The sequence below is a fragment of the Tribolium castaneum genome, chromosome 5, assembly GCF_031307605.1.
Source record: "Tribolium castaneum strain GA2 chromosome 5, icTriCast1.1, whole genome shotgun sequence".
Taxonomy (NCBI): domain Eukaryota; kingdom Metazoa; phylum Arthropoda; class Insecta; order Coleoptera; family Tenebrionidae; genus Tribolium; species Tribolium castaneum.
The window spans coordinates 15,654,078-15,679,615 of NC_087398.1; the positions used below are offsets into that span (position 1 = coordinate 15,654,078).

At 31.7% G+C, this 25,538-nt stretch overlaps 2 protein-coding genes across 7 annotated transcripts; one reads left to right on the plus strand and one right to left on the minus strand.

Annotated features, from left to right (window-relative positions):
- On the plus strand, nt 1–5,619 carry LOC103312892 (uncharacterized). Of its 4 annotated transcripts, none has more exons than XM_064356581.1 (4): nt 1–158; nt 526–1,148; nt 4,828–4,981; nt 5,030–5,619. In XM_064356581.1, the coding sequence occupies exons 2-4, from the start codon at nt 574–576 to the stop codon at nt 5,453–5,455; spliced, it is 1,155 nt and encodes a 384-aa protein (XP_064212651.1). In that variant the 5' UTR covers nt 1–158; nt 526–573; the 3' UTR covers nt 5,456–5,619. The 4 variants fall into 4 exon arrangements, with proteins under 4 accessions (XP_064212651.1, XP_064212650.1, XP_064212649.1 ...); XM_064356580.1 differs by having other exon boundaries at nt 16–363; nt 509–1,148; XM_064356579.1 differs by having other exon boundaries at nt 16–363.
- NaPi-III (Na[+]-dependent inorganic phosphate cotransporter type III) lies at nt 5,601–25,538 on the minus strand. 3 transcript variants are annotated; one of them, XM_015979696.2, is made up of 8 exons: nt 25,411–25,538; nt 17,626–17,896; nt 17,334–17,576; nt 13,276–13,632; nt 10,435–10,885; nt 10,193–10,378; nt 9,989–10,141; nt 5,601–9,512 (listed from the first exon to the last, which is right to left on the minus strand). In XM_015979696.2, the coding sequence occupies exons 2-8, from the start codon at nt 17,819–17,821 to the stop codon at nt 9,419–9,421; spliced, it is 1,680 nt and encodes a 559-aa protein (XP_015835182.1). In that variant the 5' UTR covers nt 17,822–17,896; nt 25,411–25,538; the 3' UTR covers nt 5,601–9,418. The 3 variants fall into 3 exon arrangements, with proteins under 3 accessions (XP_015835182.1, XP_015835184.1, XP_015835181.1); XM_015979698.2 differs by lacking the exon at nt 25,411–25,538 and adding an exon at nt 25,177–25,328; XM_015979695.2 differs by lacking the exon at nt 25,411–25,538 and adding an exon at nt 18,718–19,126.

The window sequence follows — 25,538 nt, forward strand, 5'->3', positions numbered from 1 at the left end:
TTTCCGGTCGGTTGCTTCGGTAGCGTAACAGTAATGGCGTCGGTAGCTATACCACGGTAGGCAAACAAAAGCATCCTCAAAACTCCGCAGTCCCTAGATGTGATGGTGAATTCGGCATCATATCCATTTCCGAGTTGTAATAAAATCCAGTAAAAAGTGTAGGTAATTGGTGCAAAACCCCCCCAATTCGTTATTTTCGTGCAAAGTGTTTGAAAAATCTTGACAAATACCCAAGCTTTCGACCTAACCTAATTGTATTGACATTTGTGTGAAATTTGTTTTCAAACATCATCAGCGTGTAATCGTTTGCCGTGTTTTGAATAAAGCCAATAACCAAAATCGAAATTCGTTTGAATGTGTGAGGTAAGGCCTAAATGTAGAAAATATTTCACACACACCCATCCCCTCCATAGTGACGTCACTAGTCAATTTTGTTGCATGTAACAACATAAGCCCAATTTTGTGCTGCAAGATTTGTTTATTAAATTCGTCGCTAATGTAAAAACAGAGTCTCCTTTGTTCTAGACGTTGTCAAACGGTTCGATTAATGCATGAGCGATTGTGAGTAGGAAAATGTCGAGTCCGAACGAGTACCACATGCGGGAAGTGGTCTTCACGGACCACTCCAGGTTCCAGTCGGAAGAGGAAGCCGAAACGGGCTCAGACGAGGAGCAGCCCATCATGTTTCACTACCACCAAGTGGAGAAATCCGCTATAAAACGGCGGGGCCACTTGCCCAAAGACGCCGTCAAAATCCTCAAAAACTGGCTGTATGAGCACAGGTTCAACGCCTATCCGACCGAAGTGGAGAAAAACATACTGTCTCAAGAAACCAACTTGACAGTGCTGCAGATCAGTAATTGGTTTATCAACGCACGAAGACGCTATTTGCCCGAAATGATGCGAAGGGAGGGCTACGATTCCATGCACTACACGATCACAAGGCGTAGGAGAGTAAGACGTGGCGTGAACGGGGAGGTTTATCACAAGGGGAGCAAGCAGATGAGGATCGATGGGGGCAGTGAAGACAGTCAGTCAGACTACGAGGAAAACACAAACGGTTATGAGGAGGTCACCAGTGAGAGGAAATTCAATCCCTGGCAGGCGGATATTCACTATGGACTTACTGTAAATCCAGCTGATAGAGGGTGAGAACACGAACTTTTTGTTATTCACAACAATGTGACATATGACAGCTGTCAAATGTCAATTGCTTGTCATTATTGTCAAAATTCATCATACATTTCATTTTTTTGCCGGGAAATAATCGGCAATAACCATCTCAAATTGTCCAATCTCTTAGGTTTCGAAGGTAAGTAAATTGCTAGAATTATCTCAGAAATGTGTTACGACATAAAACATTGGTTGATAAATTGTAAAAAGTGTGTTTTCGAATTTTTGCTTTGTGTGTGCTCATGCATCCATTTAAATTTGTTTATTGCAAAATGGAATTTTCCATGTTCTATTTGTTTTTTATCATTGTGAGTTATTAACTTGCGGAGATAATTCATTATTTGAGAAAAACAGTTATTTAATGTATTTTAATCATTTTTATGTGTATCATAAACAGGCAATACTATATTGAAATTGAATTAAATATTAGATATTGCCATCTCTTTTTTTCTCAACAATTTCGCTTAATTGTGAAATTGTTCTCTTTAATTAATCTCTTTAATTACAAAGAGCAAATTACTACCATGGTATTGTTCATTTTTTTTTCCAGTTCTGCATTGTTAATTTTCAATAATTTTTTTTACTTGCACAATTCAGCGTTTTTTTATAGAACTCTAAATTTAATTAAATTAGAATTGAACATAATTTGACAAATTGATCAAAATTGACTTAATTTAATGACAAATCTTAAATCATATTTATTCAATTCAATTCGAATTAAGTTGCCATTTTCTTTGCATTGATGAACTTCAAATTAAGAATTAATAGCATGGTAGGAAGATAATACTCATTTTCTAAGTAAAATATTGTAAATGCTAGTAAAATAATCTAAAAATTTGCGAAGAAAAAATAATAATATCTTATCTACTTAAGGAACGCTATACCTAAAGGCACTTGCTAAGCCAGTCTAAAAACAATTTGAACAAATTATAGATTTTCGTTTAAAACTCCGAAAAACAAATTACTGAAAAATAGTTTAAAAATTAAATAGCTTCAGGGGAACTTGATGCACGGATTTTTATAAATAACTCGTGGTTTTTAACATTAATTTTTTGCTGATAGGTTGGTAGCAGGTCAAACAATCATCAAATTGACATGAACTGTCACTTATCAAGTTATCAACGTATCATACAAAAATTAGCGTTTCCATCTCAACGATAGCGATACCAACCTATTAAATGTCCCTAGCTATTGTTGCAAAGTAAAAAACACCGCAGTGTGGGAAAGTCCATTTCCCAATTCCCACACGCTGGAGATAACCGGGAAATAGCTATTTAAAAGCTATGAGTACAAAAAAGTATTTTATATATTTTATTTGCGTTTAATTGTGTCTATGACACCTTTTTGGGGCTCTGATTTTTTTTTTTTTGTTTTTACTTGAAATACATTTTTGAAGTCGATCGTTATTAATTCGCATTTTATTCGTTTCAAGTAATAAACATAATGAATATACACCTTAGAACCACTTCCTGATTCTTTTAATTGTATATTAACTAATATGACATCGTCAGTAGGGGAAACTCTGCTTCATCTTTGTCTTTTTCTTCTTCGTTGGATTGATTTTTAGTATTCCACACAACGTTTTCAAATAATTTTAAGTTATTTGGAAAACTGGAAACGAGTTATTCCAAATTTCTATATAATATACACCAACTTGTACACCATAAGTTACAACTAATTCTTATTTTCCTGAGCCCGTAACTTCATATTGATTTTTTTCTTCATATTTTTAAAGAAGCAGGATTTTGAATTTGTTGTTTCAGTTGTTGTTTTGAAATTTCTGAAGAAAGTTGTGTGAAAAATTAAGTGCTCTTTAAATGTTTGTTATTCACCTTTTAAACTTTCATGTTGGAGATTTATTGATTTGCTTGAAGCACGAACATGAAACCAGTTTCGTATTGCATTTATGGCACAATGAATTGAAATAAAACTTTGTTTTATAATTTTCATACTTTTTATTTTTCTTCTTATTTGGGTTGATTGGTTTTGTTAAGAAATAAACGCTCACTCAAATATTTTTATTCAAAAGCGTTACCGGTTTGGTCTTTATGGTCAGAAGAAACCATTTTTAAGCATTTTTAACGGCTACGATATCTGATTTTTAGAAAGCGTTTGTACAGTTCAGGTACTCTTAACGGTGAAATATCACGAAAAAAAAGATCACGAAACACTTCATGATAAATGAAGTTCATGAATGTTGAAAGAAGGTACCGCTCTCATTTAATTATTTAATATTCAAAAATATACTCAATTTTTTGTTAATTTCAAGTTAGTGTCATTTCGTGATAAAATAATAAACTCATAGATCCCATTTGTTGAGAAATCGAAATTTGAATTAATCGAAGGACTGTTTTTGGCCAAAAAGTTTCGTACCCTATTTGTACGTTACGTACAATGTATTCGAAAATGGTTGTTCTTAAAGTTAACTATGAAATTCAAATTAAATGTGCCGCTTCGTCCAAATCTCTGTCAAATCTTTGAATTAGCTTTTTACTCTCTTTTTTGCATTTTTTGGCAAAGTTCTTTCAAGTGTGGGGTTTGTCTTGATTTGTATTTTATATTTCCGTGTTTTTTCGTTTTTGGTTTCGCAGTCTTTTTGCTTCATTTTGACGGATCTGTCACTTTGGCATCGGCACATTACGTTCAAATTTCATAGGTGACTTGATGAACAACCATTTTTGAACACATTGTATTTTACAGCATTCAGAGGTATTATTCAATATTACAGTTAGTTATTAATAATAGGGTAGTAATAAAGCGATCAGTAATAAATTCGATTTTGGTCAGTAAAAAATAATAAATGACCAGTATTTAATTCATTTTTGCACAGAAAAGATCTAAATGACAAGTAAACCACGCACAGTATTTTATTAAAATTTGCTCAGTAAAAAAATCTTATATGCACAGTATCTAGTTTCAGTTTGCACAGTTTAAAAAGTTTGCAGGCGGGGACTTTGCCCCAGCAACCTAAAAGGAAACATACCCCTCGATGGATTAAACTCGAAAACGTAAAACTTGAAATGTGGATTTCTACACTCTCTAGTTTTGGGATGCTACTATTTACTGTGCATTTATTATTTTTACTGTGCAATTTTATTTTTACTGTGCATTTATTATTTTTACTGTGCATTTAATTTGTAGCCTTAATAATACAAGTGCGAAAACACAAGGTTAAAATTCGAGGGCTGTCGGAAGACCTGAAAAATTTAAGCGTTTTCGCATGAGTGTTATTCAAAATTTTTTTGCTGCTACAACACGGGTTTGAAATTATTTTTTTAAATTTCAACTAATTTTTAATTAATTTAATTTAATTTTAAATTTAAACGTGTTTTATATTAAATTATTTATTATTTAAATTTTAAATTAAAACACGTTTAAATTAAATTTAAAACACGTAGCTGTGGGAAGCGTGTTTTTATAATAGTAAAAACACGTTGATATGGGAAACGTGTTTTAAAATAGTGTTTATATCTAGGACTCAAATATTAAACAGAAGGCTTAAAATGTTACCAATAAAAAAAACTTTATACTGTACCGCACTTGCAATGTAAATAACTATTGAGTGAGCTTTTATTATTTTGTTCGTACATGATTTCTCATTTCAGTTTTTCATTGTTTGTGATTAATCGAATTACAGCTAGGCTAAAATTTTAGAACCGAGGCTTTGGAAGTTGGCCACACTGAAGAAGTTGAGAGCACAAACGACGTAACCAGTGTTGCTTCATACCCTTCGAGTTTGGTGATGGTGAAAACTACATCGGGTAAAAACGTAATATTAAAAGTGGTTCCCCAACAGAGCGACTCTGATGTAAGTACGTAGAAAGGTGGCCGCAATTTTGTTGAGATTTTTTATTAGGCACCTAAAACTTTTCTCTTGAAAACTACAAAGCTTATCAAGCAACAACAACAATCGGCTTCGCCGTGCGAAATCATCCCAAAACAAGAAGTAACTGTTGATGAAGAAGTTGAAGAAGACGATAGTAGTGAGTTGCAGTACGAACAAGTTGAGGAGCAGATTGAGGAGTATTGTGAGGACGTCGAAACGGAAGATGGGGAGGTGGAAGAGGAACAGAATGTTATCGAGGAGGGTACATTTTTAAACGAACATTTGTTTGAGAACGCGATGGTTACTAAAACTTTTGATGAAGAAGTGTTTGTAAATGAGGTGACCTTGGAAGATAATGTAAATGAGGTAACAATAGCAGGTGAGGTAACTGTGGAAGGGGCGTCGAGCAATGAAGAAGACGAAGAACAGCAGGAGCAAGTTGTCATGCTCGAGTAATAACACACTTAACTAATTTATTTATTGCAAGTTGAAAGTAATCTTCTTACATGTTATTGTAAGTTTTTTTTGTACAATGTACAATTTCTTTTATAGGATTTGGATGTAATTAATTGTACCCAAAAGTCAACATAGTTAAATAGAATATTTTTTATAAAACTTTATTTGGTTTCTAATTTATTCATCGCTATCCTTTTAATTTGACATGTGCCGTACATTCGTCAAGTTGTTAACAATACGATACAAAATATATCTGAAAAAAATAAATTACGTAAAATATTGCCGGACAAAACCAATTTGTTTTACTGACAATATTTTGTAACAATTGTTTCGAACGAGAACAAGACACTGGCAAAATTAGTTTTCAATCACAGACATGCCACTAGAATCTAGTTCGCCAAATAATACAAAAATATTACAACTACGGAGGACTATAAATTAGGAGACTGAACGATATTCAAAATCGCACCCAAAAGTTACAGTATGGTAGAATTAAAATGAGGTTGTTTCCAGCGTTATACTACCTACGGTACCATTTTAATGGGCTTTTGCATTCATAATAGGCTTAGAAAAACTGACGACTAAAATTTTCGCGAGAAATATAAAAGAAAAAAAGTATTAAAACAATTGAAATTAGCTGTTCATCCTGAACTTTTCAAAACGTTGCAAATACGGTTAAAAATAATAAGAAAATTATAGAGGATTAAATTTTCGTTACAAAAATCCGCGAGATCATATCATTATTTTAAACCTTTTGGATATAATAAATACGGTGTCGTTGAACTGTTAATGAGAAAATTTTATTCTATACTACTTTATTCCTTTCACTTTTTTGCATCTTCATTCGTATTCACCTTATTGGCAAATTGAAATCAGCTTATAGTTTCAACAAAAGGAATTGCTACAGCTATAAGTAGTACAGCATCTTGAAGGCATTAATTTGATTTTTCTTTTGACTAGAATGTATTTTTTATTTAAAATTTTAAATGAACTTCACGAACGAAACAAGGAAACTAGAGTTAAAGAAAATCCAAATGTTAGAATTAATCAACATAACGGAATTGTCGAAAACAGGAACGTTTTATTTGTACGTCGTTTCGAATCCTAATATATAGTACTCCGTAATAAATACAACCTATACATTTAAATACCTGGGTTAGGCAAAACCTCTAAGCGGTTTCACAGGAATAGAAAAATAAGAGACTTTTTACGAGGTGGTTCAAAGAGACGTCTACGTCCAAATTGTCTAGTCTAACACCTTGTTAACCAACATTGATTTAAAATTGCGATCATGCAGATAATACTCGGAGGTTACGTGCACGAAGTCGGTCTTAGGCCATTATGCAGTGCTCTAAAGGGATGTTTTTTTGACCAATTTTAAATGAAGCAAAATTTCTAGTCAATTTTCGAAGGTACTATATTTTAGTGACTGCAGCGACGCTTCTACAACCTCAAATATCCAAAATTTTGAGTAGACGTAAGTACTACAGGGTGGCGCAAAATCAGTCCAGAATTTTTACAAATCGTGCAACCATAAATATTTTTAGAGGGTTTTATAGTTACAAGTTTTATAATGGTGAGTAATAAAAAACACCACAGCTTTGGGGTGAAAAAGAACCAAATCGAAGAATTTTGTATTTGATATAAATTTGATTCTCTTGGCTGTTTCGTTCAAATATTTTACTTCCTATAGAAGATTTACATTTGTATGAACTTTTAAGGTTTCTGAAGTTTCAGTGGCTTTAAATGTTTTTTTCAAATGACCAAAAAGTTAGTGTAAAATTTTTTCGGACAGTGTGGTTAAAAAATTCTAAGGTACATTTCAAGAGGTACACAAATTGTGCAAAAAAATCGTTTATACTTTAATTCAACCCACGAAGAAGTAAGAGTTAAGGTTGAACTATATTGATATTAGTTAAAGAGGGCCTGTTCAAACGAATGTTCGAATTAACAAATTTTATGTTGAAGTTTTACGAAAAATTACAAGATGGTTCCTTTACGATTGGTTGTTGCTCCTAAATTAAAACATAACGTCACAAGTAAGTTAATGTTTGGTTTTAAATATTTGAAATCGAATTTGTAAGGGGTTTAAAATTCAGTGTTATTATTTATGAAAAAACGTAACGTTCAAATCGCATAAAACAATTGAAGACATATGTAACTGTGTGATGAGTAGCAATAATATATGTAGATGAGTAGCAATAATACAGGGTGCTCAAAAACTGGCGCACTAACTCAGTGGTACGTTGTTGAAAAGCATGTGTAGATCACGGGAAAAATCTTGAAAAAATTCCTAAAGTCATATTGTAAAAAATCTGGAGCTACAAATTTATTTTGTTAACTTCTTCAGTTTTCATTATTTTTTAATTTTTTTATGTTTCACACCAAATAATCGTTCCCTAACACAAAGATGAATAACTATTTTTAGATTTCCTATTAGAGTTTAGCAGTTTTTTTAATTAAAAAAAAAAATAAAATTCTTCAAAAAAATCACACTTTGTAGATGTGCCAACGCTGGGAATTATTTCCTAGGAAACCGTTTTAAAAATAATTTATTTTTATTGTTGATCAAATTCTATTGCGATCACGACTGTAAGACAACGTTGCCACATATCATTTATTTAAAATCCGATATTTATCAATAACTTTAATGCAAAGAATTTTTTTACTATTTTTACCTTTATATGTAACCACTTTTCTACCACACTCCATTGAGTTGGTGCGCCGGTTTTTGAGCACCCGGTATATATGAATTTGAAAAAAAAGTGTCCCGTTTCAAGATAAAATGAAAAAACAAATTTTTATACATTTTATTTTATTAAAAAACAGTACTTATACAAAAAAAAAATTTAATATTGGTAATATAGAGTTGATCTACTGTTTTTTTTCATGATATTTGAACATTAAGTTTTTAATTTAAAAATCAGTAATCATTAACATATATTTAAATTGTGGTTATAAAAAACTAGTTTCATTTATTATATTAAGAACAACGTCCAATTTTAAATGAACCATTTTGTTTATTATTATTTTGTTTTTTCAGTTTAACACAGAATTTTTTTCTTTTACAGAAATTCTGACTTTGTGCTTTATTTTTCACTCCGAAAAATTCAAATGCGCCATTTTTCAATTCGGAAATAAGCTTTAGATGATAAAAGTATTTTATTCTTCGACACTGTCAAAATTTACGGTTTTTCTCCTGTGTAAGGAAGTTTTGACAACTGTTTGGCATTTCTCAGAACGAATCGTCAGATTATTTTAAACAAATTTAAAGCAATTTTAAGCCTTGCTGCGTCTATTTCGAAGAATAAAATGTTGTATTCAACTCGTTTTTGTGTAAATCGGTTCATTTATTTCGCCTCGTGGTTTAAAAATCCACTCGTGAAATAAAGCGTCTGATTTACACTCAAACTCATTAAATAAATAACTATTCTTGTACAGTGTACCAATTTAGTTGCATTTTAATGAAAATTTTAAAAGAAATTGATTGAATTTCACAACTGACAGATTTGACGTTTGTTGACTTGATGATTTAATTGAGCAGAGCGGCACAATTTTTTTTTACATGTAAACTAATTTTAAAATTAACTAGATGAGAATTATTTAAAAACACATTGTAGTATCTCTTCCAAAATAAAAATTAGTATTAATTAAAATGTTACATAAAAAATATTTTTATATAAATATATTTGTACTAGAAATTCATCAACCTTATAATTGATTGTAGTGGAGTTTTCATTTTCCCAAAGGGGTTGTTTGCAATTCCAAAAAGATTTTTATTATAAGAGACGGATAGAGTAGCAAATTTTTATAAACTGAATTTATTTTAAAGCTGTGTCCGAGTAGTATATCCTTAAACCAGAAAATCTAGTTTATTTACAAATTAATTTGTTTTTCCCAGTTTAAATTGAAAACATACTTTTGCGCCATCCTGTATTATCTGTTGATTTAGCTACTAGTGTCTTAATCCAAAACAATGTAACGTAGAAGAAACATGGTTGCAGCAGAGAGTAAAGCTGCAATGGGCACTGTTATCAACCAAGCTGAGATGATGTTCCTGCAAAAAAAAAACATTAACTTGATTTTTTATACCCAAAACTTTCCGTGTTGGCTCCAAATTGTTTTAAATTAAATAGTTTAAATTGAACTACTTCGCTAATTGCGTTTTGAAGGTTGTTAAAAGTTTGAATTACTCGTAGTTTAATATAGTTTTCGATAAAAGTTATCAGTTTTGTTTTTACTATTGGGAATTTAATGGTTTATCTGCCCATATTTTGTTTTGTTTGAGTTACGCATCTTCACCGTTATTTATTAAATACAGCTCGCAATATTCAGAAAGTTCTTAAGGGCTCGTATCGCTTATGTTGTTTTGTTAAATTTTGTTTGAGTCAAATTGATTAACGCTTTTGATTGTACAAATAATTTTACATAGTAAATTGCTCTTAAATTTTAAACTGCGGTATCTAGGTACCATCAAAAATATTGACGATTTATTTGTGTCGTACCCTCGTATTTAATAGTCCGTATACACACCTAAATAGACTCCAATCTACTCCTTTTTTCGAAGAACTGAAATAACCGACGAAAACAACTGATCCGACTTTACAGTGGGTGGTCGAGATGGGTATTCCGATTTTGCTGGCTAGTAATACTGTAAAAGCTGCACCGATTTCAATCGTAAAACCACTAAAACATACAATTTAGTATGTATAAGAATAAAAATAAATGTGGTCATACGTTGAGGGGGTTATCGTGGTCAAATCTTCCCCAATCGTTTGTATAACTCTCCTCCCCCAAAGCCACAATCCGACTGAAATTCCAAACCCTCCAAACAGCAAGATGTAGAGAGGAGTCTCCGATTTTTGGTGCACTGTTCCCTCGGTATAGATGAGCCATAAAGTTACTAAAGGGCCTATTGCGTTACTAAAATACAATTACAAGAGTTAGCCGCTATTGTGTATCAATAAGTAAGTACCTACCTGACATCATTTCCTCCATGAGCAAAGCTACCAAACATGGCAGTTAAAACTTGCAAAAAACTGAACAACTTGGAGACGCTTTTATTTTCAACGAGAGTGCTTTCGTTATCTTTGATATCTAAAGCACACATTCCTTGGTCACTTTGTGTTCTAGTATTTTTATTAATAATTAAGGGAACTCCACTCGAGCTTGGAGACAGAGTTGGGTTCACTTCGTTTGTACTTTCGACCAGTTTTAAAGTCTTAGGTCTGGTGTGGATTTCAGTCTCTTTAGCCGGCATGTAACCATTTTTGTTATCATTGGTTTGCAGTGGGAAGATGTATTTAGCGGCCGTTTTTTTATTTTCCATGGCTTGAAGTTCGGTACTTTCGGATATTACGGTTAATTGACGTTCAGATAAAGCCGTTGAGTTGCGATTCGATTTTCGTGGACTGCCCTCAGGTGACGTATCTAAAAGTTGGGAAAATACCATAGTACCACAATTTGCTTGCTATACAGTACAGGGTGCTCAAAAACCAGCGCACCAACTCAGTGGTACGTTATTGAGAAGCAAGTGCAGATTACGGGAAAAATGTTGAAAAAATTCCAAAAGTCATATTTTAAAAAATCTGGAGCTACAAACTTATTGTGCTAACTTCTTTAGTTTTCATTATTTTTTTTATGTTTTTATGTTTCATACCAGGTAATCGTTCCGTAACAAAACGTTGAATAATTACTTTTAAATTTACTATCAGTTTTAGCAGTTTTTTTAATTTAAAAAAATTAAAATTTATCCAAAAAATCACAATGGATAGATGTGCCAACACTGGGAATTATTTCCTAAGAAACCGTTTCAAAAATAATTTATTTCTATTGTTGCTCAAATTCTATTGTGATCATGACTGTTAGACAACGTTGCCACGTATCATTTACCTAAAATCCGTTATTTATCAATAACTTTAATACGAAGAATTTTTTTAATATTTTTACCTTTATATGTAACCAGTTCTCTACCACACACCATTGAGTTGGCGCGCCAGTTTTTGAGCAAGCTGTATATACAGTAACTAACACTACCAACAGTCTTCTAAAAGTATTTTTACTATATCTCTATACGTAACAACCAGACAGAAATGAGCGTTTGCTTTTATACTTTATTTATTCTCTATATTCATATGAAGTCTTTCAGATTTTTTCAGAATTACAAGGAACAAAATATTAATACATAGTAATAAAATTAAGAGTCGGTTTACAGAAACTGAAATTAAAATTTAATAAAATTTAATTCAGAATTAAACTAATTCGAATTAAGTTGACATTTAAAATACATTGACAAATGTCAAATTAATCGCAAACTAAATTTTAATTGCGAATAAAATGTTCTGTAAACCAGCCGTAGGCGTATAATAATCGATACTGTTTAAAGCACGAGCGAGCGGTAGTGAGTGAGTGCCTATAACAGTTGAGATTATTAATCACCCATTATCAAACGACTTGATAACAACATTTTTCGTTCACCGCAAAAGTCTTCTATTCTAGTGACAAAATTTAAAATCAATACCAAATCAAAACCAGAATAATCTTTTTCATCGTACCATCTTTAATAACGGTAGAAATTCGCTATACTGGGTGCTCAAAAACCGGGGCACCAAGTCAGTGGTATTTAATATTTAAAAATTTCTTTGTATTAAAGTTATTATTAAAGTTATTGATAAATAACGTTGTCTAACAGATGTGATCGCAATAGAATTTGATCAACAATAAAAATAAATTATTTGTGAAACGGTTTCCCAGGAAATAATTCCCATTGTTGGCACATTTACAAATTGTGATTTTTTGATGAATTTGATTTTTTTATTCTTTGACGCTGTCAAAATTTACAGTTTTTCTCCGGTGTAAGGAAGTTTTGACAACTGTTTGACAAAACGTCAGACCATTTTCAATAAATTTAAAACAATTTTAAGCTTTGTTGAGTTTAATTCGAAAAATAAAATGTTGTATTCAACTCGTTTTCGTGTGCAAATCGGTTGTTATTTCACCTCGTGGATAATAAACCACTCGTTTTCACTCGTGGTTTAACAATTCGCTCATGAAATAAAGCGTCCGATTTACACTCAAACTCGTTAAATAAATAACTATTAATTCAAAAAAATTCTAAGGTCTGATAATAAATTTAAAAATAATCAATCATTGTGTTAGGGAACGATTTCTTAGTGTGAAACATAAAAACATTTAAAAAATAATGAAAACTGCAAAAGTTAACAAAATAAGTTTGTAGCTCTAGATTTTTTAAAATTGAGCAACCCTGTATAATCATTAATCTGTTTGTGTAATTCAAAAGTCATAAAGTGTTATGTGTGAGTCATAATTTTTGCATTTTTTTGCGTGTATTTTTATTATAATATGCTATAAATTATGTTCAAGAAGAGGTCGCCAGGAACCACGGCAACTACCTCAACGAACCTTTTAGTAGAGTAGTAGTAGATCATGAATTACTGTAAAAGGTTTTTCATGAGTTTTATGAAATTCTGAAACAAGTAAAACTTAATATTGGACACGAATTTTAAATTTTTAAACTTCAATATCACAAAAAGTGTTTTAATTATATGAAAAAGATAGTGAGTCTATCAATGGGCCGTATGAATAAAGTTAGACAATGAATTTAATTAAATTTCATTGCTGACTTGATGACCAACAATTTTCAAAAGTACACTAAAGGTGTTCCCTTGTAAATAAAAATTAACCAATCGCAGTTTTTTCAAATTTTTTGTTTTCTTTGTTTGCTGAGATTTAGGATGGCTCGTTTAAAAAAAATACTTTGTATAATTGTGTAACTAGGGATTGTGAACAAATTTGCCTACCTGTAGACTCGCCAATGTTGAAATTAACAGTCGGTTTCTCGGCTAACAAATCAGCTTTGATTTTCCGTCTCTGCCAAGGAACTACCACCAACCAGATGAAAATCATTGTGAGAAAGGCGATGGAAAGACTTATGGTAGTCGCCAACCAAAACGGTATGTTGTCCATGTAGAGCAATTTAGGACCATCGTGTACGATGGAAAAAACGTTAACTAATATCGTAAAACTGTAAAAAAGGGGCAACGAGAAGAGACCTGCTTCGAGAGGATCAGGTTTCGATAAAATCAAGTACTTTATAATTAACAAAATGCAGACTGAAGTTACACCACTCAGCACCGGGGAGATAAACCAGGACCCCACTGGAAAAAAATATCATCATGTATTTCTGTTTCTTAAAGGACCATTTGTATAAAACTCAATTTCTTCGATTTTTGTTGAAATAATGTACTATTCAAACGAAAAAAAAATGTGCATAACATTAAAAATAACCAAATTTGCTGCCCTCATTTTTCATTTTTCTCTCTGTGTATTAAAAATTTATTAGAAAAAAAACTTGCTATAGTACTTCTGGTGATTAAAAAATAAATTCATAAGTCAGTATTTGAAAAAAAAATATTTATGTCAATTTCGTCATTGTCAACTTTTCTATTTTAAATTTATCTTTCTAATCTATCAATCTCAGAAACTTAAAACGTTCGAATAAGGCAAGTTGTTTGCTATTTCTGTTTTTAATCTTTACTCTAATAGCTCATTAGAATATTTTTGTATAGGTAATCATTATATTTACCCTGTATAATAGATGTAATTCACTCACTTAGCAACAAATTAATAGAAAAAAGTGTAAAGTTATCAAAGTAAAGGTAAAATCTTCAATTTTACGATGACGACGGCGACGTTAAAGTATTTTTGTATTATGATTGTCTATTTTTTTGTGCTCTGCTTAGAACATTTTACCATTTAGAAAATCATCTGGTAAATTATTTACTAAAAATAAAAAATGGTAAAACACGTGCTGTATATTTACGACAAAAATCGGAGATTTCGAGATCTAAAAGTGATCCTTTTGACGTGCACCGAAGCCTCAAGTCTTTGGACGTACGGAGAAATAAATATTTCTAGTTGAGTAAAGAAAAGAAATTAATATCGTTAACGTTAGAGGAACAAATTCTGTACAATTTAATGCTTTGATGTCATTGTTCAAAGTTTTTAAAGTATTGCTGTAAATCACCCAGTAACCAAAATTCCTTTAATTTAATATTGCTAATAATATTGGCCGGTTTACAGAAAAAACTTTTGATGCAATCAAGTTCTAATTCGAGATTAACTTATTTGTCAGTTTATTTTAAACGACAACAAATTAATGTTGAATTATATTGGTGTCGTTATAACGAACGAAAATGCATCAAAATCAATTCGTTATATCCGAGATTTGCCATAAACGGTAAATTAAAAAAAGTGTTTTTAGCAAAGGTTTTCACTTTACATATGAAATAAGACAAAATAAATATTTATTGTAAGAAACACAAAGAAAACATGAGTCTTAGGTGACACACGCTGTATAGTTGTGCAAATATTGTTAAGGGGTGATAGTAGAGATCAAAAGTGAAAATAGTGATAAATAATTTAACTTGCTTTATCCGAATATTTATAGTTTCTAAGATATGGAGAGTTTTGTTCGGTAAAGAAATTTGATCTCTGAGCTTAGTTCTTAGTTCTGCAATAAAAATTAATAAAATGAAAAAAATTAGCATCAATTCTTTTTGGTAAAGATACCTCCGAATTTTATTTTGTCAAATCATCGCCTTATTAGTCATGTAAATTTTGGAAAAAAGTGGAGGTTGCAACCTTTATATCTAAAAAATAGTAAAAGTAGTAAAAGATCGGATAAAGCAAGTTGATTTATTTTGAATTTTTTGAGCTCTACTGTCATAAAATTGCACAACTATGAAATTGACACTGTAATTAAGTTTAAAAACATAGGTTTTCACCGGTTTCAGTCATGATCAACCCCGACATATTTCTCAAAATTCAGTGAAAAGTTGATTATAAACGGAAATTTGTATCACATTTTAAGTTAAATCTAGTTCGTTATATCCGAAAATTCGTTATTATAAGCGTGTTCGCTCTAACCGGTAAAAAAATACATTAAACTTATAGAAAGATTATCGGTGTTTGAAAAATAATATGATCATTTATAAGCTGGTGCGTTATAAACGCACTACATCGCTTTAATATTCGAAATTAAATTTTAATTTCCGTTTCTGTAAATCGACCTTTATAATTTTGCTAGGTAGATAAGTTTCGAGTAATTAACTATCATGGGAATGCATATAAAATTGTCCAAAATGTAAAATCATCCAAAGTATTTTAATCCAATGTAAAATGGTCCAACGTAAAATAATCCAATGTACTATTTAAAAAGGTTCAGTGATCAAGGAATATGTTTGGGTGTTGACAGCATTGCCGGAGGAGTGAATATCGTAATTGTTTTTTAAGAAAAAAATTAATTATTTATGCTTATCTGAAAATTATGGTAGAATTCGTTAATAAAAACACTTTTAAAATTTAAATTTTAGTATAGACAATTTATTTACATGTTGCAACATAGAAAAAACATTATACCTAGTTATATCGTTACAATGCTAGTATTGAACAAAAATACGGATGCTTATTTTACGTTAGTAGCCCAGTCAAATTAGACAAAAATAAAGCGATCGGTGAAAAAAATTCTTAGAGATTTGGATTTTTTTTAATTTTCTTTACACTTGGGTAGACATACAGCGTGCTCAAAAATTGGCGCACCAACTCAATGGTGTGTGGTAGAGAACTGGTTACATGTAAAGGTAAAAATAGTAAAAAAATTCTTTATATTAAAGTTATTGATAAATAACGGATTTTAGATAAATGATATGTGGCAACGTTGTCTAACAGTCATGATCGCAATAGAATTTGAGCAACAATAAAAATAAATTATTTTTGAAACGGTTTCCTAGGAAATAATTCCCAGTGTTGGCACATCTACAAATTGTGATTTTATTGATGAATTTTATATTTTTTTAATTAAAAAAACTGCTAAAATCTGATAATAAATTTAAAAATAATTATTCATCGTTTTGTTACGGAGCGATTACCTGGTATAAAACATAAAAATATAAAAAAACAATGAAAACTAAAGAAGTTAATACAATAAGTTTGTAGCTCCAGATTTTTTAAAATATGACTTTAGGAATTTTTTCAACATTTTTCCCGTAATCTGCACTTGCTTCTCAATAACGTACCACTGAGTTGGTGCGCCGGTTTTTGAGCACCCTGTATAAACGATTGACTATATCAATATTGACTATATTGACTATGTCGGATGTGTCAAAAGTCGCGGATAGGCTCTTAAGAACAGTTAGTTAGAACTATACAGAACAGTATTTTCGATAAAAAAATCATAATCCTTTTATTTGGCTGAAATTAAAAACAAAAAATGGCAACGCCGTATAAGTACTCCTATTTTTATACGTCTAGAAAAATATTAACCAAGGGTATTACCATGGTAACATTACTCAATGTTGTCAATGTTGCTGCATTTTTGAAGTGATGTTTTTATTAATTTTTAAAACCAAAGGAAATGTTTTCCTACAATTCATTTTGAAAAATTATATAAATCAAGTAAACATGAAAATAAATCATTAAAAACAAAGTTAACAGGTTTAAGTATTCATTTTTTGCAACTTTACGAGCTGCTGCATCTTAAATAAGGAGCACTAGTATCCACCCGATAAACAAAAATACTTTGAAAGTTTTTACGTTGGATAAAATTACGTTTTGCTGTTTTGGACATTTTTACGGTGGACAAAAGTGCAGATGCCTATTTTACTTATGTTTTAGACATTTTTACTTTGAACAATATTGAGCTCTATCATAGGTTTTACGACAGTCCCTCGGGCCTAACGGCCCTCTGGATAGTGAGCATATTGCAGGCGGTCATTAACATTCTTACAATTTCTTTGGTATATAAATATTTCACTCAACTACAAATATTTCTTTCTTTGGCCCAGCCTAATTTTATTACCAATTTTGGCAAGCGTGCCCCAGTGCACGCCCCTGGTCCCCCTGGCGACGAGACTGTACCCCACCGTCGCGCCCACGATGCTGTGAGTCCCTGAAATGGGCAACTTGAAGAACGTTGCGACCATCAGCCAGGCGGCACTCGATGTCAAAGCGCTCAGAGAGCCCAACATAAGCTCGACTTCGGCGTCATTGTACACTTTGATATCCAGGATGCCCTTCCTCATGGTGTCCGAGACCTTGTAACCTTAAGAGAGATCAATTGGAGTGGTTAAGTGGTGACTAAGTCTCATTACCTATGAGAATAGCACCGGCCACTTCGAAAACCGTGGCCAAACAGCACGCCTGGACTATGGTGAGGACTTTGGAGCCCACGCTGGTCCCAAAGGAGTTGGCGACGTCGTTGGCTCCGATGCCGAAGGCCAGGATGAAGGCGATTACGAATCCTACCACCACAAGCCATATCGAACTGGGGGCGTAGGGTTCCAACATTCTTCTGAGTTGATTGGAGGTGGTGAAGTTGTTGGCTAGGCTTTTTGGACACTCATCATGCGGAGTGAGAGCAGCCTGAAAAATGAGAAACTGGGATGAGGAGGCTATTAAGCGGCTTAAATACACTCTTAAAACCACGTGGGAAATAGAAAATTAACGGAGGATCTTAATTATTACTCGGAAAATAATGCGTTGTTTGTATTTTTTTTAGATTTCTGTAACCGCATACAAAACCTTATTTGGTTCATATTTCCGTTTTGTATTTTGTTCGAGTAATTTTGTAATTTAATAAGCAATGAGAAATTTTATTTAATGAAAAATGTAATGACAAAATAAATTTAACATTATTTTGATAACTGGTTTTTTATTGGTACTTATTGCTATTCCAAATTATTTTTTGTAATTTCAGCATAACTGTCATAATTCCAAAATAATTCATAAATTCATCCTATATGGTAGATCTTTCCAAGTAATTTCGGATCATTGAAAAAATAATTTCGTAATTCCAAAAATTATTTTAATTTTAAAATCCCAAATATTTTAAACTTTTATTTGTTCCTCACTTGTAAACGTCAATTATCTGTCTAATCACTTCGAAACTTCACTTTTACAAGTTAGCTACTAGTAAAACTGACAGGAGCGCCAGTTATAAAATTAACACGTTTGCAACGTTGATTTATATTGATTAGAAATTGTTTTCTTTACAACCATCAATATTTAGCAAAATTTGAGGCAAAATTACTCTTAATTCTCAAGCTTTTATTGCAAACAGAAACTGAATTACTGAATTAAACTACAAATTATTAAAATACAAGAACAACTTATTCATTATTAACAGGATTAATTTTTCGGCTATACACATTAATAGTGATATTGCAATTTTGATTCCCACTAACATTAAATTTTTCACTTGTTTCTTCTGAAACTGTGGAGGCGTATTTGGAACTGGAGGAAGCACTTGTCGGCTCTGGAACTAGAAACAATTTTTTTGCTCGTTCTAGCTTCTGCTTAATTGAATCTTCCACATATCCTTCTGCAACAGCACTAGATTTCCAGCCTCCTGCACGTTTCAGTGCCAAAATGTCTCCCCCAGAATCCACAACCATAGTTGCCGCTGAGCGGCGAAAAGAATGACCGGTATACAATTCCGGTTCACTTAATTTCAAGTACGACGCAATTTTCTTCGGTATGCCACCAATAGTGTGTTGACCAGCATTCAGGGAGATGTATTTACCGCTACGATAAGTTAAGAAAAGGCGTAGACTTTCGGCCTGAGTTGGTCGAAGAGACGCATATTTTCTGTACAAAACGCAAGGTTGAAATCTGCACTCATCCGTTATTGTAAACCTCCTTGTTGTAAAATTTTTTGTATTTCGCAAAGTGACAATTATGTATTTCCCTGTGTCTTCTACATCGTTTGATGTGAGAGACAAAAGCTCATCACACCGACAAGCTTCGAAAATTCCAAAAATTGTCACAACTTTAAAGAGTAACCACTGGTCGTCAAGAGCTTCCAGCAGAAAAGTCTCGACTTGCTTTTTAGTTAGGATTTTGGCTTTTTTTGGCGTGTAACGCTCATTTTTTCTTTTTAAAAAAGCAATTACTTTATAAAATCTAAATAAAACAACAGTTATTTCTTTCAGTTATTTACAGTAAACAGCAAACCTGTCAGTTCCAATATTTTCTTTAATTTCTAAGCAGCTTTTTAACATTGACCACTTGGACCATAAAGAATTGGGGCTATATTTCATCGACAGTTGATTTAAGTATGCCAAGAATCACTTCCTCGTTTACACTCCCTACGTTCTGCTTCTTCTGCCAATTTTTAAAATCTAAATACTGATGCTCGTACCTTGCTGAAGATTTTTTGGGTAATAAACCCAAAACTACACTTCTCGCTTCGTTTCTAATTGCTTCTGGTACGTGAGACATTTTATTAATCTGTTAAAGGTGTAATAATTGCAAAATTGCAAAGAAATTGTTTAATAAATAACGTTGTTGTCATGTCGTTTCCACAGTAATTTTCTACAGCATTTTGATAAATTTTCGAAAATAGCCACATTTTTTATTCAAATTTTATTAATAACTTTCGTTTTGTTTACAAGTGAGAAACAAATAAAGTATTGTACAGTATACGCAAGGTAACCGTTTTTACTGGCTCCAGGAGGTGCAGGCTCGCCTTCGGCCCAGTCATTCCCTCCTTTCGCCAGTAAAAACCGTTTTACCTTGCTAATACTGTAAAATATTATAACAGCCGGTTTACACAACATTTTAATCACAATTAAATTTAATTCGAAATTAACTTAAGATTTGTCAATGCATTTTAAATGGAACTTAATTAGTGTAATCTTGAATTAAATTTTAATTTTGCTTTCTGTAAACCGACCCTTATACTTTGATACGTGGCATTAACCTCTAGTAATTCCAATTAAATTCCAAAAAATCGTATAAGAAACTAAAATAACGGCTCCTCGCGTTTTTTATTTCGTGTTAAAGATTTTTCCTAAACTTGTTTCTCGGTTATTGGGAAAAAATTAAAGTAACTACAAAGCGATCAGAAAATACTTCTATCAAGTAGGCGTATCACTTGAGAACGTGTGTCCGGTGTCGTGTATTAGTTCAGCCTGCTGTCAAAATTTAAACCGAAATTATCTCAAAAGTAAACTGTTTTAGATGACGTGAATTCGTAACATAAATTACACACGAACGCTACACGACCCGTAAATGTTGTCTAAGGGGCAAAACTGGATTCCAACAATAATTTAATCTGTTTACCTTTTTTGACATTTTTCCTTTGATATTTGGCTTCAGTTCCGCAGCCATACGTCCTTTAATTTCTAAGCTTACTTGATGGAAGGACTTTTCGATCGCTTTGTGTATAGAAGTATTTACTTCCTGTTCTACTTAGTTTGATTAGCGTCTGTAAATAATTTCATAGCGCACTTATTTCTAGTCTGTCAAAGTATTAAGATTTTTGAAATAAGTACAAAAAATTGTTGAATTTAAATAACAATGAACACAAAGCAAATAAAAAAACAAACAAAATAAATTTTTGTTTTATCTCTCTTTAGTTGCTAAGGTAGACGTATCTAACTTGCGTTGCTATGTTTTCACTGAGGCTTCTTAAATTTATATCTCCGTTAAGTATGTTTTCAGAAACTGGGCTTTAATGATTCCTAATTCGCTCCTATAACTCCCGCAAGGAAATTATGACTATCTCTATGGTTACCGTAAGTCGTAACAAAGACAATATTTGTTTACAATAGATTAGTAAGAAATAAAAATCTTAATATAGTAAGAGAAGAATAATGAATTTTTTTATCGAATACTACATTATCAAACTTTAAACTTTTACCAATTCGTACACCTTCCCCTAATATGTCAACAAATACTCGACATCTGAGAAGAAAACCATAATTTTTATTTTTTTTACAAATTATATAGTTAGTTTATGACGCTTGCGCATGTAAAACGCATTCAACAATACGTATTCTAAAACAAACTCGATTCCAAGTTTTGAAAAATTGTTTTTTTTTAGTTTGTTTCCTTCCAGAAATTGCAAGGTTTTTAGTTAGTTAACGATTGAGTTAGATGGATTAGAATCATATTGTCTCTTGATAAAACACATGAAAATTCTTTCTGAAACACAGCAATTTATAACTATTAATGAACCAGTAATTAGTTTGACTACTACTGTCATAGGTTTCCAAAAATTAAATAACTAAATGTGTATTTTTTAATCTATTAGTTGATTCAAAACTATAAAAACGCCAACGTCGCATTTTCACTTAAAATTAGCTGTTATAAATTATTCATGTACTTCAAAAAAATAATATCTAATCTAATTTACAGTTTCAATGAGAGACCTAATCATTCATAACTATTTTATGCGACGTTGGCGTTTTGAAACAACTAATAGTGTTTTCTGATTTTTTTTATATTTGGGTGCGTATATTCGGTGCAGAACCTGTATAATCAAAAAATTAACTAATGTCACATCAGACCTTAGTTTATTTATTAAAAACAAGTCGCTTATTAGAAGTTGTTAGTATGTAATTCGAAGAATTTTCGGTAAAATTTCTTGGAAGAACTAAACCTCTCGGAATAAAAGCATGGTTTATTTTATAAAATTAAGATTATTTCGCGGATTGTTTTAGTGAATTAGCAATTTGTTATAACTGAAGATCTTTTATTTTATACGGTTTGCCTAAAACACACAAAAAACTTTGAAATATGGTTGACACAGCACTTAATCAAGATTATTTCATTATCAGTTGTCTACGAAAAATTTGGCAATGTCGTGATTTAAAACGTTACTATTCCGTCCCGTATCTTACAAATCGTGATGAATTGGTGGATCGAAAATAAATGTTTTATACTGAAAAGGCAAACTTAATTTTCGTTTCCAAAAGAAAAACACAAAAGTTTGAACTTGCTGATTACTGCACCAAACTTATCCTCTCAAGTAATATTGCGAATTATTGTGTTTTCGGCCGACAAAATCGATAAAAGTATACGAAAGCAAAAACAAAACGATGAGACTTTCGTGAGCTATAAAACGATAAATCCAAACAGTTAATTAAAACATTGTTTGTTATTGGAAATATTTGTTTGTATTGAAAACAGAAAATTTTATCGTTCCGTAGTTGTTACCTGTTAATTATGAACAACATAATTAAAGGCGTGTTGTAGTTGGGAGTTTGTTCAAACTCTTGTACCAGAATTTAGCCTAGGGTGCAAAACTTTTCATCCGCGAAATAAAATATAAATTATTTATTACAGAGTGATCCTTTTAGTGCCTATACTAGAAACTTTTTTACTTCGCCAGTGTAGCTACGGTTTTAAAATTTTGTACACAACTCAAATTAACCATTCTGAGTTCAACTAACTAAACTAAATAAGCACATACCTAGTATTTTTAATTTTATTGCATTTTTACATTTTTAATGAATCCATTTGTTAGCACTTATCTGTCGCAGTCACATCATAGCTTTGGAATCCTTTACGATACGTGAATAATTTTTTTGTATTTGATAACCAAAAATCCTATAATCTTCTAGAATATTTAAAATTGTCAATTGTCAAATTTCAAGACTAAAATGATTTTTGCAATACGATGAAAAACCGACTACAACTCGTTTTTTTTATGTAAAGACCTTACATTCTTAGCGGCTGTCGAAAGAACAATAATATTATGGTGACTTTTATATTATAAACACACCCAATAGCTATCATTTATAGTTTTTGAAATAATCACAAAATCAGGTTTTACAATGAAACATCGTTAATCGAGTAGGCCTTACAAAATGGTCAACAATAATTGTTTAACTTCACCATTTTTCTTAGTTTTCAGCTGATTCATTATCGAATAAGGCAATAAGCAGTAAAACTAATTCAATCATAGCTTATTAGTTATTATACTCGTAATTATAAATTAATGAATGGTGTAAAGTAACCCAGACAATTTACCATCGAATTTTGAACTTCTTGAATGAAAATGGTAGACATTTTGAACATTTTTATTAATTACAACTTTATTGTATTTTTTGAAAGTTTACTCAATTAAAAATGAAAATAACAAGTTAAATTCCATTTTTTCTGATTATTTTAAAAGCGGTAAAAAACAGATATACTTTAAGTTTAAAGTATTGCATAAAATTCATATTTTTGTTGTGGATCATTTTTCAAAAAAATCCTTGAACAGGTCAATTTTATTTTTATAAATAATACATTTTGACACCATGATAAAATTTGTGTCGTCATTGGTTTTTGAGTAGTAACGTCATTTTAATTGTTTTTTTAATGGCAATTGATAGATACTTCTTTAACTTACGGGTAAGTAAAAATAATTTAAAAAAATTCGATAAAAGAAGAAAATTAAATAAAAAAGTTATAGAGACTTATTGCTAATTATTATCTGTTTCAAAACTATAAAAACGTCAACGTCGCATTTTTTCTCCAAATTAGCTAAATAATAGCTAATGAAATTTACACTTTCAATGTCACTAATCACTAATAACTATTTTACAATTTTATCAATCTTATTTAAAAAGATAATTTGGTAAAATGCGACATTGGCGTTTTTATAGTTTGAAACAGCTCATACGCACAACAGGCTTTACATGTTTGTCTTTGCCTTATTTTGTAAGAAGCGATTGTTTTTTTTTTGCTTTTTTTACAAATGGCAATAACAAAAAAAATTAGTAGTGAAAATGGAGGGTTTGTAGCACCCCCCCCACCACTAAATATGAAAATGACGTGACATGGCGTCACACCAATCACGCTAATGGGGGATTCAAATTTTCAAAATGGGGGAAATTTCAAATATTTGTGGCAAATTCAAAAATCCAAAATGGCGACAGATTCAAAAATCCAAAATGGTGTCAAATTGCAAAATCTAAAATGGCGGCAAATTCGTTATCTACATTCTGTTTACTTTTATTGGTAAATTCTTGGCATTAACTTTTATATAAATTGTCGTGGTAACCGGTTAGTCACAACCACAATGGTTTTTATGAAAGTATTTTAAACTCACACTGTAGAAAATGTCAGTAAAAGTTTCTATAAAAATCAATGTTGTTTTGATTGGCAATGACAACACAGGGTCATTCCATTTGAAAAACACATGCTATAACCATATTTCGATCATTATTTTCAAAAATTAATACCAGCTTTGCAATTTGACAGTTGGCAAATTTGAAAATTCTAGAAAATTCTTTGAACTTTTGGTTATCAAATATGCAAAAGTTTTAAGAACTGAGATGTTTTGAATTAGCCCCTGCAAATAAAAATTGACAGACGTCATAACCTATGACAGATAAGTTTACCAACAACTGGGTACATTTTGCTGAGTTGAAAAAAGCGATTTAAAAAATGCAATAAAAAAAGGTGATTTCCATTTAAAATTTTAAAGTTAGAGCCAATTTATCGTAGTTCCCGAAGTTGAATCATTTTGACTGAAAATTCTGAGGATGAGGATGGTCGATTTGTATCATATACAAAATTTCAAAGCTGTAGCTACATTAGAAGTTACAAATTTTTTAGTGAATCACCCTGTATTATTTTACAAACTTCATTTTGTAAATATTTAAGTTTTTTTGATCGTCACAGTTTGATTTAGAAAATCCGGCAAATGGGGAATATCAGCAAACCGTCTATTTTAAGAAGATGATGTCAGAGTTAAGAGGCCTTTCAAGCCCCGATCTAATATTAAATATCGTCCAAGTTGTGAGTTTCCCGTCACTTTAAATAAAAAATTCATTTCGTCCGGAGCTTTTCCGCGCGAAATCTTGATGTAACAAGACACCAAACTAATCGATCAAGACAAAATAAATAACAGCAAGTGTGAATCTTACTTGTAGAGCTTCGGCAGCATGTGGTCGCGACCGTTGCACAAATTTCGAGAAATAATAGAGAAAACGACTATTGATTTTGCACAAGCCAGAGAGCGGCAAAGGCACGTGTTGCTGCAGCACAACTGTCGTGAGTAAGCCATCGCATGCATTACATACTGAAAGGGTGCAAATTGCTGGCAAAACTAGCTAGGGAGCGACTAAGAAAGCTTTCAAGCGATTCGAAAAGATATTTACTTTTAGAGCTTCCCTGTGTCGGAGACGACGGCGGATTTCGTCATTGTTCTATGACGCCATGTTAAGGGGAGCGCGCGAGGACGCATGCCATCTCCAAGGGTGAGGAGCAGGACCGGATTTAGCGAGCA